This window comes from Hyperolius riggenbachi, chromosome 10, assembly GCF_040937935.1.
Source record: "Hyperolius riggenbachi isolate aHypRig1 chromosome 10, aHypRig1.pri, whole genome shotgun sequence".
In the NCBI taxonomy this organism is placed as follows: Eukaryota; Metazoa; Chordata; class Amphibia; order Anura; family Hyperoliidae; genus Hyperolius; species Hyperolius riggenbachi.
In genome coordinates, this window is record NC_090655.1 from 146,275,153 (window position 1) to 146,292,191 (window position 17,039).

Below are 17,039 nucleotides of genomic sequence, written 5' to 3' on the forward strand. Positions count from 1 at the left end.
AAGAAGTACATTCCTTCCAGAGTAAAATGAGCAATAAATGACTTCTCTACTATGTTGCTGTCACTTACAGTAACTAGTAGAAATCTGACATTACAGACAGGTTTTGGACTAGTCCATCTCTTCATGGGGGTTTCTCAGCATGGCCTTTATTCTTTATGAAGACACTCCCTGAAAAGGATTTACACAAAGATGCTGGACAGCCTCCCTGCTCACTGTAGACGTTTTTGGCAGTTGGATGGAGCAACTGCCATTCACTAAGTGCTTTTAAAAATAAAGAAAACCCTAAGAACTCCCTATGAGAAGATGGGCTAGTCCAAAATCTGTCGGTAATGTCAGATTTCTACTACTTACTGTAAGTGACAGCAACATAGGAGAAAAGTAATTTATGGCTCATTTAACTCCGGAAGAAACATACTTCTTATGTGTATATCTTAACATGTATTTTAAATTGTAAGATTTTCGCGACAGAGGTCCTTTAAATAGTTCACATTACTCACCCAATCTAGCAGTGAAGTACACCTGAACTTATAAATATCTATGGGGTATATTTCCCTTTTTTCTTTACCTACAAGCTTTATGTAAATTGCTTGTTTTTTGTTTTTGCACTTTTTGATAAATGATGTACAGCTGTTCTTCTAATACTTAACTATGTGATTTATGCTGTTAAATATTGTGATTTATGTATATTAAGCCTGGTCCTTTAATGTGAATGTATAGTTCAGCTGTTATTTCTTAATGAAACAAATAAAAAAATAAATATACCAATTACACCTGAACAGAGAGAGATACGGAGTTTGCCATATTTATTTAGTTTTGAACAATACCAGTTGCTTGGCATCCTTCTGAGCTTTCATGCATCAGCGGTGTCTCATCCCCACACCTGTAACAAGCATGCAACAAACTTCACTCAGACATTTGATCTGCATGCTTGTTCAGGGTCTATGGCAAAAAAAGTATTAAAGGCACAGGATCAGCAGCACAGCCAGGCAATTTGTATTGTTAAAAAGGAAATTTATAGTCCAGACTCCATACCCCTGTCACTTCAGGTGTCCCAGCAAAGTCTTTAGCATTGTAGCCTAGTTGTTTAACATTAACACACTAGATAAAGGTTTTATATCACAGTTGTGTAAGTTTTAGCACATAGAATTTTGTGTGTGGCATAGGAAAATGATCTAGAACAAAATATTTTGACTGCTGACAGAGTGATTTTCATATGATGTTTAACCACTTCACTACCCTGTTAAATTTTCACAGTTCAGCTCAGCTCTGATTACTTTGGCAATAACTTTATCAATAATTATCACAACTAAATGATCTACATATTGTTTTTTTCAGGACAAATTAGATGTTTTGTAGCTGATATTTGTTATTAGTAATTGCCTTATTTCTATGCATTTTAAAAGGAAAATAAGGCAAAAAGTGAAAAAATACACAATTTATCCACCTTCATGCATTATATATTTAATGTAAACAGTTCTATTATACATGAAACTCACACATTTTATTTGTCTATTCATCCTGTTTATTTAAACAGTTAATTTGTTTTGGTAACATATTAGATGTTCCAACAACAAAATAAAGCAGCGCTTGATGTACAGAAATATTATATGGCACTATGTATGCACTGATAGTGAAAGTTCAAATATGACTGTTAATGCCCACTCCAAGGGCGGATCGCTCTGGTAAGATGCATGTATATCTTCAACAATATTAAACAGATTTCCAGATAGCGCTCATCAACAGTTCATCACTTTAGAATGTCATCATAGGGCCCCCCCCCCCCCCCCCCCTTCATAGAGCAACTCACCGAAGGATGCAGCTCAGACCGGCCTCAAATCGCCTCTGGAGTATATGGCCACCCCACTGCCTCCACCTGGCAACCTCCAACAGTTAACAGTCATCTAGAAGTACAAAAAGGGGCTTCCATAGCGTAAAAGTGTATTTAAAATAGTTGTCAACCAGTCATACAACTCGGTGACATGCGTTAAAAATATAATACACAGAACCCATATGGTATTATAGGGTTTGCGGTATGTGGCCAAACTATGTGCGGGTATAAGGGTGTGTGTAACACACTGCTAGCACCGCAGCTCGACGCCCGTTCACAATCACATAGACGCCACTCCGCTCAAATTAGTTGCAACACCGGCCGCGTCCAGCCAGCGCTCTGTATGACGTTGTCGCTCCGTAGCTCCGCCCTACGCGTTACATTGTAAAACAACTCATCATGGAGCTACGGAGCCTCAGATGCGACAAAGTTAAATCCTAATATCGCATGCAAATTAGCCTCCCCTTGGCCAATCCACATGCCTAGATAGCGTGATCACACGCCGCAATCCCCTTACAGGAAATTCAAACATATCTTCATAAGACATTTACAATCTTCCATAATAATATACGATTAAGAACAAAACTGTAATTAATAATAACTACTCCCATTAGACTAGGAGATATCTCCTTCACGGGCAATTCTTTTTCTGGTGTCATTTTAGCATAATTATCTGCATACTATATAACTAATATAAAATACAAACATCAATGCCGCGATAAGATCAAAATTAATCTTATTATGTTGTGTATAACACTTTACTGCAGCCAGATACCCTAACGGGCACATTAATTCATCAGTCCATATCTATTCAATATGAATGGTTATCACATCTTACTGCAGTCAAAACCCAATATGGTAAATAACACTCTACTACGGCCAAATACCAGTGCCATCAATCGCAGACCGCCAATGTGGCCAATGTAGATATTGTTAGACCATTTATTCTTTCTTCAATTATATACAGATTGTCACAACATTAGGCTATGGTCTCTGGATGAGTGCCACACCGTATACTTGGGCATCTTTACTACACAATATGCCATGGTGTCCTGTTACCACCCTTGTCCCCAGAGGGACTATACTATCGGGGGACCCCAATCTCATGGGAAAGTGAACTAACCAAGAATACCATCACCCTTACAATTCACATTAATAGAAATTCATATATCACATTTCTCCACTATACTCCCCCTATCAATAGCCTGTGGGTGTTTACCCCCATAAGGTCCGCTGGGGGGCACCTATGACTCGCAGCATCCATCAAGGAACCTAGTTCCAGATCGCTGCGATATCATGCTGAGGCAGCCCCCGAAGCACGTCATCACCCCACCTAACTATTACTGATAAAACAGTTGAGATCAATTTCAATATTAAGGCCTTTTGGTTTGAGTGTCTCCATGTTGAAGATCCACTGCTTCCCCAACCTGGACACAGCTATTTCCTTATTACACCCTCTCCACCCTCTCCACCCAGGTACCGTTTTTTCCACCCCACATATTTTCAACCCCCTACAGTTCGCTCCATGTTGTTCCAAAAAATGTTGAGAGACACTATGCTGTATAAAATCTTTTCCTATATTATTAATGTGTTCTCCCCATCTCTTACACAGTGCCCTGGTCGTCCGGCCCAGATACTGTAACCCACAAGTACACCACATCAGATACACCGCATGGGGTGTATTGCAGGTTATAAACCCCCTAACTTTAAATGTTTTATTATTGGCATAAGACCTAACTTCCTTGGGCTTAATTGTATAGCCCTCCTTGCAAGCTCTACAGCTTCTACAAAGGTAGAATCCATCTTCTTACCATGGACTCCAGGTAATGTTTTAAGTTCGGGACCTTTTTATATAGGAACTTGGGTCTATCCGGCAGAGCCTTCCCCAAAATGGGGTCCTGTTTAAGTATACCCCAATGTCTTTTAATAATACTTTCCAGTTGTCTATGTTGTCTACTGAATTCTGTTAAGCAACCAAAGTCCATACCCTGTGTATTCCTGGGTCTTGCCTGAAAAGTGTCGCTTCGCTCCACTGCACCCACTTCTGTTCTCTGGGCTTCTATCTCAGCAGGAGAGTACCCTTTATCACTAAACCTCTGAGCTAATCTGATTGATTGTTCATTATAGTCCTCCATATTGGTGCAGTTTCTCCTAATAAGCAGAAACCGCCCCTTGGGGACTGCCTTCATCCATTGGGGTGATGGCAACTTGTAATGGGTATAAAGCCATTCCTGTCCGTACCCTTGAAGTGTGTCCTGGTCCACAGTCCATTCTCCCCCTTGTGGATCTCCAAGTCCAGAAAGACCACACTCTCAAGGCTACTGACAGCATTCAGCTCAATATTTAAATCATTATTATTCAAAAACTGGATGTATTTCTCAAAGTCTGATGTACTGCCCTCCCACATAATTAGCAAGTCTTCAATATACCTTCAACACTTGAGGACCCGCCCAGATTCTGCCCTGCTCAACATGACAACTATTGACAACTATTTTAAAGGTGTAAGCCTATATTTTTTAATAAAATACACTTTTACGTTATGGAAGCCCCTTTTTGTACTTCTAGACGACTGTGAACTGTTACATAGTAACATAGTTATTTGGGTTGAAAAAAGACATACGTCCATCGAGTTCAACCAGGTGGAGATAGTGGGGTGGCCATATACCACAGAGGCGATTTCAGGCCGGTCTGGGCCGCATCCTCCGGTGAGTTGCTCTATGAAGGGTCTGATCATTGGTGATCTGCAGTATTACCAAGAATACAGATATATACCTGATTATTGATGATCTGCAGTCTCACCGATAATCAGATATATTACTAACCTCTGGACACCTGAGTAATATGAGTGTTTGGTGCAACAGTAAAACTTTGAGAACAATATCAGGAGGACAGGTACAAAGGCAGTACGGAATACTGCACTATAGAATGAGTACCTTTCAGCAGCCTGAGAATCTCTCGCAGGGAGGAGTCAGACTGGGAGAGGAAAGGACCAGAGCGTGAGTGACACCAATGGAAGATGTCACTGACTGATCTGTGAACTATCTCTTAACTGAGGAGATAGTTCTCAAGGTCAGGCAAGCAAGGTCGGCAACACACGGACATACAAAGTACAAAGACAGGAGGCTGATTCGGTAATCCTAAGGCAAGCAGGGTTTGGCAACAGAGTATCAGATATAGCGAAGTACCGAATCAGTGAACAGAAGAGTGGTCAAGACAGCAATAAGTCATAACAGGTAATAAACAATGCCTAGTCTTGGGTGTGAGCTCCGTGATCATCAACACCCTGGAACTAGTCTGACATATAACAGAATGGGGACACAAGTCCCTAATCTTGGGTGTGAGGTCCTTGATCATCAACACCCTGGAACTAGTCTGGAGTATAACAGAATGATAACCCAAAATCTGACAATAAGGTCTGAGTGCTTCCACATAGTGATCGCAACGGCAGACAACCAGTGAATGACCAGCACCCGGTATATATAGCACAGCGCTCTCCAGCGCCTCCCCTAAGTGCTGGACCAATGGGAACTGGTTGAATCTTCAGCTGACCGGCTTGGTCAGCTGACTCCTTTCTGGCTGTCATAAAAGTTCTGCCTCTCAGCGCGCGCGTGCGTCCTTCTGAACCTGTGTGGCCTATCAGTCCCAGCCACACCAGACATGTGTTGTGTACCACCTGCCGCACTGGACGCGGAACCAACCGCACCGCTATCAGCGCATTCGGCGGTTTCTCTGCGTTTAGCCATACTGGCAGATGTAGGCCCACGTGTGCAAACCGCCGCGTTGGATGCGGAATCAGCCGCCTTGTTCTGAGCACACGCAGCGGCTTTTCCGCGTTTTCTCACACATACACTGGTTGATTTCAGCCATGGAATCGATCGGAAATCGATTCTATCAAATCTATGGATCGATTTGTGGCCAATTTTGATCGATGGCCCATAGATTTGCATTGGATTTAATGGTCCAATAATGCATTTAGATCGATTTCCAATTTCCATTCTGAAATCTTTTGGAAATCTGTTTCCAGTGTGTTGCACACATCAGATAGATTCCTGTCAGATTCAACTTGACAGGATTCTGACAGAAATCGATCTGATGGTCGAATCTGCTGCAAATCTACAAGTGTATGGCCACCCTTAGTAATGTATACAATCTGCTAATGTCTGCTCCAGGAATTTGTATTTCAGACTTGTTTACTAATTAACTCTGCCATTGAATTCCCTGGGAGGAGAAGAGGGGTTCGCTGTCATTATTTTACAACTCGGCAGTTATGTTATCAGGTCAGAGATAAATAAACAATGTTATGTAAGATTTTGTAGGAAGGAGAGCGCAGAGACTTATTTTTGCGTCATAGGGCAGGAAGTGGTTAAAGGATGCCTGAGGTGACATGTGACATGATGAGAAAGACATGGATATGTACACTGCTTAGCACAAAAATAACTATGCTGTGTTCCATGTTTTCTTTCTCTGCCTGAAAGAGTTAAATATCAGGTATGTAAGTGGCTCACTCAGTCCTGACTCAGACAGGAAGTGACTACAATGTGACCCTCACTGATAAGAAATTGCAACTATAAAACACTTTCCTAGCAGAAAATGGCTTCTGAGGGCAGGAAAGAGATAAAAAGGATCAAAAGTTCATAGATTTTAGCTCTGGCATACTTCAACTAATGTCATTGAACAAAAACAATAAAACAGTTAAAACTTAAAAAGTAGATTTAAACAAAATAAAACTGTGGAATATCTTAAAAAGTCATTTTTAGGAGAATGAAGATAGATACAATTGTTTATTTCATTAGATTATTTTCACCTCAGGTGTCCTTTATGGAGTAACGTTTTACCTGCAGGAAGAAGAAGGCATTTGTTCTCATACAGTCCAATATTTTTTTTTAAATGGTATGCTTGCCCAAACATACAGTGGGTTGCAAAAGTATTCTGCCCCCATGAAGTCTTCCACATTTTGTCACATTACTGCCACAAACATGAATCAATTTTATTGGAATTTCACATGAAAGACCAATACAAAGTGGTGTACACGTGAGAAGTGGAACGAAAAACCATACATGATTCCAAACATTTTTTTACAAATAAATAACTGCAAAGTGGGGTGTGCGTAATTATTTGGCCCCCTTTGATCTGAGTGCAATCAGTTGCCTATAGACATTGCCTGATGAGTGCTAATGACTAAAGAGAGTGCACCTGTGTGCAATCTAATGTCAGTACAAATACAGCTGCTCTGTGATGGCCTCAGAGGTTGTCTACGAGAATATTGGGAGCAACAACACCGTGAAGTCCAAAGAACACACAAGACAGGTCCAAGACAGGTCAGGGATCAAGTTATTGAGAAATTTAAAGCAGGCTTAGGCTACAAAAAGATGTCCCAAGCTGTGGACATCCCACGGAGCACTGTTCAAGCGATCATTCAGAAATGTAAGGAGTATGGCACAACTGTAAACCTACCAAGACAAGGCCGTCCACCTAAACTCACAGGCCGAACAAGGAGAGCGCTGATCAGAAATGCAGTCAAGAGGCCCATGGTGACTCTGGACGAGCTGAAGAGATCTACAGCTCAGGTAGGAGACTCTGTCCATAGGACAACTATTAGTCAAGCACTGTACAAAGTTGGCCTTTATGGAAGAGTGGCAAGAAGAAAGGCATTGTTAACAGAAAGCATAAGAGGTCCCGTTTGCACTTTGCCACAAGCCATGTGGGGGACACAGCAACCATGTAGAAGAAGGTGCTCTGGTCAGATGAGACCAAAATGGAACTTTTTGGCCAAAATGCAAAACGCTATGTGTGGCAGAAAACTAACACTGCACATCACTCTGAACACACCATTCCCACTGTCAAATATGGTGGTGGCAGCATCATGCTCGGGGGGTGCATCTCTTCAGCAGGGACAGGGAAGCTGGTCAGAGTTGATGGGAAGATGGATGGAGTCAAATACAGGGCAAACTTGGAAGAAAACCTCTTGGAGACTGAAAAAGACTTGAGACTGGGGCAAGGGTTCACCTTCCTGCAGGACAATGGCCCTAAACATAAAGCCAGGGCAACAATGGAATGGTTTAAAACAAAACATATCCATGTGTTAGAATGGCCCAATCAAAGTCCAGATCTAAATCCAATCGAGAATCTGTGGCAAGATCTGAAAACTGCTGTTCACAAATGCTGTCCATCTAATCTGACTGAGCTGAAGCTGTTTTGCAAAGAAGAATGGGCAAGGATTTCAGTCTCTAGATGTGCAAAGCTGGTAGAGACATACCCTAAAAGACTGGCATCTGTAATTGCAGCAAAAGGTGGTTCTACAAAGTATTGACTCAGGGGCCCGAATAATTACGCACACCCCACTTTGCAGTTATTTATTTGTAAAAAATGTTTGGAATGATGTATGATTTTTGATCCACTTCTCACGTGTACACCACTTTGTATTGGTCTTTCACGTGGAATTCCAATAAAATTGATGCATGTTTGTGGCAGTAATGTGGAAAACTTCAAGGGGGCCGAATACTTTTGCAACCCACTGTACATACACTAGCAAAGCAATCGAGTATGTGGGATGGATGTCAGCAGGAAGTGATATGGAGCATATAGACACCCTTGTTACCTCCTACTGCATTCTTGCGCTTTAGAAAGTTGTTTGGCTTCCAAATGAGGAGGGCAACTGAAAAGCCCACACCACTCACAGAGCTTCAGTGCCCAGTGCTAATAAGTACCAGGCATCATCTTTCTGTTACTAAATTAAGGTGTTGGTACGGTAATTAAAGGAGAATGGGTTATGTACTGCCTGCTCTGGCGATTGAGCAAACAGATACTGACCGACTTGCCCATCATAATGTAAAGAAATATTTTACCAGATCCCTTATATATTAACTGTAAGTATAAAGGTATGTATGTAAGGGTAGACTAAACTCGTTTGAGGAGGTAGCTCTGGGCCATTTTAGTTGAGAATCTAGGGTCTGTACAGGTGTCCTCCGAGCTGGTTAAAAGATCCGGCACTACTAGAACTGTTTCAGATCACTGTCATTCTAAACTGGATGGTAGAATGAGGACTTCTCACTTCTCAGGGAGGCTGCCAAGAGGTATATGGCAACTTTGAAGCAGTTAAGGGCCATGATACTTCATTCAGAATATAAAGGCCAAGTTCAAATACTGTATATTGATATTCATTGGCAAACTGATTAACTCCGACTGTCAGAAAATCCGATGTGAATTCTGCTACATATCATGTACAAACAACCTACAACTGGGTTTTTAGATGAGCTGTTTTTCAATTAAACATATTGGTTGTCATAGATGGATCATACATCAAACTTTGTGTATGTGTAAGGTATTAAATGAGACAAGACACTGCTCAGAAAAAACATTGGATATCTGTGCTTTGCTATTGCATTCCCACCTGTTTAATTAGTGGTCAGGCCATTGGGAAGATTAATTGGCCATGAGACAATATGGGTATTTGACTATACGTATTCAGTCTCATATACAAACTGGATTGAGCTAGGCCAAGGCAAAGCAGTCACTTGTGGCCGTCTCAGCCAAGAACGTAGCCTGTAACCCGGAGTTTGTTTTAAAGATTCAGCACACCGGATTTTTAAACAAAAGCAAATCATAAATACACTGTTCTCCTCCTTACCACACCCTTCTGAAGCCACTCCATAATACACCACACTGTCATCCCTCCTCCCACTTCCATGGCAATAGTATGTGTTGCTCTGGTATGGTTTCTGCAGTTCGTGCCAGGACGAGCTCGATCCCAACATGTGACATGAATGGTGCTTATGTGCAACCTTATGACATAAAGCAGGGGTTGGCAGAAGGCTAAGAAATATAGATTAAATATAACATATTTTTTAATGGCCAGATTTGATATCTTTCATCATCCTTCAAAAAAAAAAAACAACTGTAAAGTTGTGGATATGCTAACAGAAGCAAAAGTTTGGAAGCACATCAAGAAGTCAGTTAAAAGGGATTCAGCTAATGGCTCACTTGTATGCTTTACAGATTATGTTGCTCTCTTCAGTACAAAATGCCATGGATGTGATTTTCCCGTTGAAGCCGGGGACAAGTTCATTGAGGCTCTTGGCCACACTTGGCATGATACCTGCTTCATCTGTGCTGTGAGTATCACTTTCCACATAACTCATATAACTCATGTTATTATAATCACACCATGATTTGTATTAATATTACTGTATGTATTTATGAAACAACATTTTCTGCAACACATAGTAATCTTATTAACTAGCTCACAGAGGAACACACAGACTGATCCCTACCATTGTCTACTTTTCCTGACATGTTTTTTGATATAGTGCCCAGAGGAAACCCACACAAGCATGACCCTCATCAGTTTGTGATAAAGATCCCCTCTGCACAGGGATGAATTGCCCCCAAGGCAGCTGAGGCAACTGCTTTAATTTTTGTGGATATGATCTATGATCAGGGGACAAGCCGGAGGTCTCCATGAATCCCATAGTGGGAATGCAGAATGATGAATAGTGTGGAAACGTACATAACTCACCTGACCAGGTGGTATGATCATCCCTCCTTCTCTGGTCAGTGCAGTCTGTCTCCATGGATCCCTGCAGTTGCATCTCTACTCACATAACCTGCATGGAATGTCAAGTCATACTTGTCAGTGGGCCGTGGGAAACGAGTGAGTCACGGGAAATAAGTTAGGGAGACATAGGAATCTTGGGAGCTGATTAGCTGGAGGATAGGGTGCGGCAAAAAGACATGTGAGTGAATTCAGCCTCACTCCTCTGTTTTCTCAGTCTTTGGGGGAGCAGAAGGGGCATACAGGGCAACTTCTATCTGTGGGGTAATAAAGTGTGGCCCTGAGATAAAAGCTTAAAGCAGAATGAAACCCAACATTTCTTCTTTGCTCTAATAGAATATTTACAGCATATTATATACAACCAGCATTTTTTTTACTAGAACAGCATTCAAAGGGTTACACAAAGGACTGAACAAAGTCAGAAAATAATAAAATAAAGCATTTATAAATAAAATGCAAAGTCAGCTTTCAGAGCAAAAAAAAGTGTACTTTGGGAACATATAATTTCTAAATGAATACTAACACCTATGCTCAAAAGCAAATATGATAACCATATGGCATATAAAAAGTAGGAAAACATGTTTTTAGTGAATATTATGTCAGGGTTTTATACCGCTTTAACTCTGCCTCAGCGCCTGCTCTGCCCAGTCTTAGTCTGGGTATGCTTCCACAGAGCCAGAGGACAGAATGGAAACTACCCTGTTATAATAGAGTAACCAAGCAACTCGGGGTGACCCTAACCACTAAAAAGTATAGGGGGATAAAAGAGACCGAAAAACCCTAATAAGCAATGCTTAGTGAAATGTGCCTTCTTAAAACAGACGGAAACTTGCAATTATTCAGCTATAAGTGAACATTTGTGGTTACCCACAATGCACCAATATGCAAATTATCTCTTTTTGCCCCTGTAAGCCAGGCAAGCATCCAGAACCGCTGGTGTATAGCAAGCCTATAGCTTTAAATATTACACAGCCACACCAACCCCACATGTAGACAGCTTGATTCGGACTTTTGGCCCTCATCAGTACATGGCAGGGATTGATATGACAGTATGGGATAGGGCTTGGACCAGTACAACAGAGTAACCAAGCAGCTCGGGGTGACCCAAACCACTAGGGATGTATAGGGGGATAAAAGAGACCGAAAAGCCCTTCTACTAATAAGCAATGATTGGTGAAATTTGCCTTCTTAAAGCTGAAGGAAACTTGCAATAATTCAGCTATAAGTGAACATTTGTAGTACAGTCTTCATCTACATACAGGCTCTGAATCTTTGTAATCTGACTCTTTGTAGTATAAATATGACCGATCCCCCAACATCAGTTTTTCCCTTATTGTGATATACTGAATTGCACACTACTCAGCAAAATTGTTGCTGTTGCAAGCTTCAGCTAGATATTCTCTGCTAACCCATCAACCCCCAACCTTTTCCATAGATCACAAAGGGTTGCTTGGCACAATGGGCTTGACCGTATTTCTGACAAAATAAAAAGTTTTGGAGATACATTTGTCATATTAAAGGTCAAACTCGGAGTAGATTTTCTCTTATCTGGTTTGAGACTGCTTGGCAGAGAGCCTATCAGAAGTGGTGCTCAGATACCCCCACAATCACGTATTGGACCTATTCGGCTGTGGTTGAAAAAAAATCCGGAAATTCCGTGATTAATTTCCGGATTTGAAATGGACTCACGAATTCGACCTAGATTTTTTCCGTGAATGAGGCAATCATGGAAATTCATGGCCGTGATCACGGAAAAGCGTTTTAGCTAATAGCAAAGCCCCCATACATGCCACACTCACCCAAAATTCAAAAAGAACTTTTAGTATTTGAGAAAAACTGGAAAATGGAAAAATATTCCGTCATTATCACCCTCCGACTTTAGCGGTTAATAGCAAAGTCCCCTTACATTGTAGAAACACCAAATTTGCCAGATATGTTAAGAAGAACAATGGGAACAATTGGAAAACATTTTTTTTTTCAAAAAGAACTTATACTTTTTGAGAAAATCGATTTTAAAATTTCAAAGGAAAAAAGTATACATTTACTGTAAATGCGGTAATGACAGTTCTTAGGGAAACAATTCCCACCGACTTTAGCAATTAATAGCAAAGGCCCCTTACATCCTAGCAACACCAAATTTGCAGGATATGTTTTTTTTTCGTTTTGTTCAGATAGTGGGAAATGTAAAAAAAATGGAGTGGGGTCCCCCCTACCAGTGGCGTAGCTAAAGAGCTGTGGGCCCTGATGCAAGTTTTACAATGGGGCCTCCCAAGCACTCTATACATAACAATTGATACGGTGAACCAAAACCTGCCAATGGCAACTACAGCGTCAGAGGGGCAAGAAGTAGAGATGTAGCCAACGGTTCCAGGCGAACTTTGGTGGGTCGCGTTCGTCTGGACCAGGCGAACTTTTGCGGAAGTTCGATTCGCCCCATAATGCACTATGAGGGTCAACTTTGACCCTCTGCATCACAGTCAGCAGGCACATTGTAGCCATTCAGGCTACACTAAGCCCTGGAGCCCCACCCCTTCTTATATAAGGCAGGCTCGCTGGCCATGACACTCACTCGTGTGCCTGCTGCAAATAGACAGACTAGGGAGAGCTGCTGCAGATTTTTTCTCCTAGGGAAAGATTAGTTAGGCTCTTGGCTTGCTCCTGGCTGATTGTTATTGCTAAAATAGCACCCCTCAACAGCTCTTTTGAGAGCTAATGTTTTCCTGATGTTTTTTTTTTGTGTGTGTTGCTCACTGACACTGACATTATACAACCCTATCTGTTGCAGCTGGCCCTTGGTAATTGTTATTACTGTGCCAGCCAGGCCCTGCCTAACTATCTATACTGGGACACGTACCTATGCCTACCTAACTACTGGGGCATCTACCTATGCCTACCTACCTATACTGGGACTCCTACCTATGCCTACCTACCTATACTGGGACTCCTACCTATGCCTAGCTAACTACAGGGACACCTACCTATGCCTACCTACCTATACTGGGTCTCCTACCTATGCCTAGCTAACTACTGAGGCACCTACCTATGCCTACCTACCTATACTGGGACTCCTACCTATGCCTACCTACCTATACTGGGACTCCTACCTATGCCTACCTACCTATACTGGGACTCCTACCTATGCCTACCTACCTATACTGGGACTCCTACCTATGCCTACCTACCTATACTGGGTCTCTTACCTATGCCTAGCTAACTACTGGGACACCTACCTATGCCTACCTACCTATACTGGGTCTCCTACCTATGCCTAGCTAACTACTGAGGCACCTACCTATGCCTACCAACCTATACTGGGACTCCTACCTATGCCTAGCTACCTACTGAGGCACCTACCTACACCTACCTACCTATACTGGGACTCCTACCTATGCCTACCTACATACAAGAAGATAATAAGGTTGTTGCTTCATTGTGGACAGACCAAATTTGATCAGATGGAAAGTCACTGTTGTTCTATCATTGAGCTACCACAGCCCGGCGACCATATGGGCTGGAAAACTGCCACGGCCTGCACTCTGGCCATGTTGCACACCAGCACAGCCGTCACTACGCAAACAGCTGTTTGCGGTGCGTTACACAGTGAGTTTGGTGTGTCAGTGTGAAGCAGTACTCTAATTACACTCCCTGATTGATGTATACACATGCAAGATGTTTGAAAGCACTTTAGGCCTGCAATTTAGCATTCAATGTGATTTCTGCCCTTAAAACGCTGCTTTGCGTCAAATTCAGATTTTTCCCTGGGACTTTGGGCATGTATCCCACTCCGCCATGCCCCCCTCCAGGTGTTAGACCCCTTGAAACATGTTTTCCATCACTTTTGTGGCCAGCATAATTTTTTCTATTTTTCAAAGTTCGCCTCCCCATTGAAGTCTATTGCGGTTCGCGAACTTTTCCGCGAACTGAACCCTCCGCGAAGGTTCGCGAACAGGGTTCGCAACCGAAAATCGGAGGTTCGCGACATCACTAGCAAGAAGTGGATGAGGAACAGCTTGTTAATGATTACCACGGTTCAAAGTATCTATAGAAGTGATTATTATAAGCACAAGACCAATAGAGAGCTAATACAGAAGTTGAGGCAGGGCCCTTCGGGGCCCCTCTGGCCCAAGGGCACCGATGTGGTCGCAACCTCTGCACCCCTTATTGCTACGCCCCTACCCCCTACCCAGCATATTGAACCCCTCGTCACCCATGCAGGCTGGGATAGCTAGAATGCGGAGCCCCGGCCGACTGGGGCTTCGCACCCTGAGCTATACCACCCTGTATGGTCCATGGTATGGGGGGGGGCTCCAGGGGAGAGGGGCATCCAAGCCTTACCCTCTCCCACGGAGCCCTTGTCCAATTCATGGACAAGGGGCACTTCCCCACCTCAGGTGCCCCAGGAGGAGGTGGGGGTGATGACTCCCTGGGGGGGTCATGGTGGCATCTGGGAGTCCCCTTTAAGAAGCGGACCACCAGATGCCCACCCCCCACCCATTTCCACAATGGGTTAAATGAAATAAAAACACAAACACGGAAAAAGTCCTTTGTTAGTCTTAATTAACCAGAAATACTTACCTGTACCTTTAAAAAAATGTTCCCACGCGAATATCCACGGAAAACGTCCTACACCAATATCCTCTATCTTACGACCTTCTGTATCAACTTGATTGAAGATCTCCGCTGCATCTCTCAGCTATACTAAGTATAGCTGGGAACGCATCCCCCTATGCGGATGCCTTGCCGCCGGCTCCCGCTGTCCTCCCTGCATCCCCACCTGTCACCCTCACCCATGCTGGCACCCAGTGCACCTATGGGTGCACTGGTGTTTCTACAATGTAAGGGGTCTTTGCTATTAACCGCTAAAGTCGGTGGGTGATAATCACAGAATATTTTTTTTCTGTGATCCCGCGATCACGACCCGTGATTGCGTTCCGAATATTTTCAATCACGGAATTTCTGTGGCCGATTTCCATGATCCAGAATCGATCATGGATTCGGAATAGTGAAAAAGTGCTTGTGAATCACGGCTATTCCGTGATCACGCATATTATCCAAGCAACACTGCCTATCAGCCCATCTGTACAGTGATGGGGTAAACTGTCACCTGAAAGATTATTTTGAGCAACATTTATCCAATCCCAATTGAGACATATCTTTAGCATTCAGCAACAGTGAAATCTATTTAAAGTGAACCTAAACCGAAGAAAAAGAGTTTTGTTTACCTGGGGCTTCTACCAGCCACCTGCAGCCATCCTGTGCCTGCGCCAGTCATCAAACATTCTCCAGTCCCCCTCCGCGGCTTAGTTTCATTTTCTGCTGACTGACATTCGGTGGGCCACTGTGCCTGAGCGGCCCTGGCCGCGCGCATCTTCGTTTGTGTTCCAGACAGCAAGAACATAGTGCGCTGGCTCAGTACAAGGTTTTCTCTTACTGCGCCGGGGCAGGATGCTATTTCGGGCGGGAACGCAAACAAGGACGTGCAAGGGCAGTGCCGCACAGGCACAGTGGCCTGCTGTCTGTTAGTTAGCAGAAAACGAAAATACATTGACGACCGGGACAGGACGGCTGCAAGGGGCTGGTAGAAGCCCCAGGTAAGTGAAACTCTTTTTATTTACTTTGGTTTAGGTTTACTTTAAACATCAATTCCTCCCCAGTGTGGCAAACCGATTCAAACACTCTCTGAGCTGAATCTAATTGGATTGTGATTGATTCCTACCACACCCAGCACATCATTTTTCAATAAATTTCAGAAGGAAATCTATTGAAAATCACTGGAACTGCAATGTTGCACTGTTCAATGCAGAGCAATGCTATGGCCGATCAATCCACCACCACTGCTGCCCCACTACTAAGCAAAGTACATTTTCTGTCTTGGCGGACTGATACTTCCAATCAATTTTCAGTGAAATTGGATCCATATTTGATCGATTGGACATGTTGTTGGTGCAACAGATTTTCGGCAGATTTGATTAGATTTATCAAATATGCTAGCAATCAAATGGAAAAATTCATCTGTTTGTGGTCTGCTTAAAGGAGAACTATAGTGAGAGGTATATGGAGGCTGCCATATTTGTTTCCATTGAAGCAATACCAGTTGCCTGGCTGTCCTGCTGATCCTCTGCCTCTAATACTTTCAGCCATAGCCCCTGAACAAGCATGCAGCAGATCAGGTGTTTCTGACAAATTTGACAGATATGACAAGATTAGCCGCATGCTTGTTCCTGGTATGATTCAGACACTTCTTCAGCCAAATAGACCAGCAGGGCTGCCAGGCAACTGGTATTGTTTAAAGGAAATAAATATGGCAGCCTCCATATACCTCTCACTACAGTTCTCCTTTAACATGTGGCCATAGAGCAGGGTTTTCCAATAATAGCACCACTGCAGTATTTGCAGAAATCTGAATAATTCAAGAGGACCATGTGGGTCCATGCCTATTGAAAGATAAAATAATTGAATTTTATATATAGCAGACTTCCCCAATAAGGAGTAACCTTTTGAGGACCACAGGTTTATTTCCCCCTAGTGACCAGGCCATTTTTCACAATTCAGCACTGCGCTGCTTTAACAGTTTATTGCTCACTCATACAACTTAGCACACAAATGAATTTTATCTCCTTTTCTTGTCACTAATACAGCTTTATTTTGCTGGTATCCGAT

The 17,039-nt window shown here is 42.8% G+C and overlaps 1 protein-coding gene across 6 annotated transcripts in view; it reads left to right on the forward strand.

Moving 5' to 3' along the window:
- LDB3 (LIM domain binding 3) overlaps positions 1-17,039 on the forward strand; it is a 332,821-nt gene that overhangs the window by 309,659 nt on the left and 6,123 nt on the right. For all 6 annotated transcript variants that reach the window (XM_068258597.1, XM_068258596.1, XM_068258600.1 and 3 more), the window contains one exon: positions 9,824-9,939. In XM_068258597.1, coding sequence (XP_068114698.1) covers positions 9,824-9,939 — 116 coding nt within the window. The remainder of the gene's footprint in view (positions 1-9,823; positions 9,940-17,039) is intronic.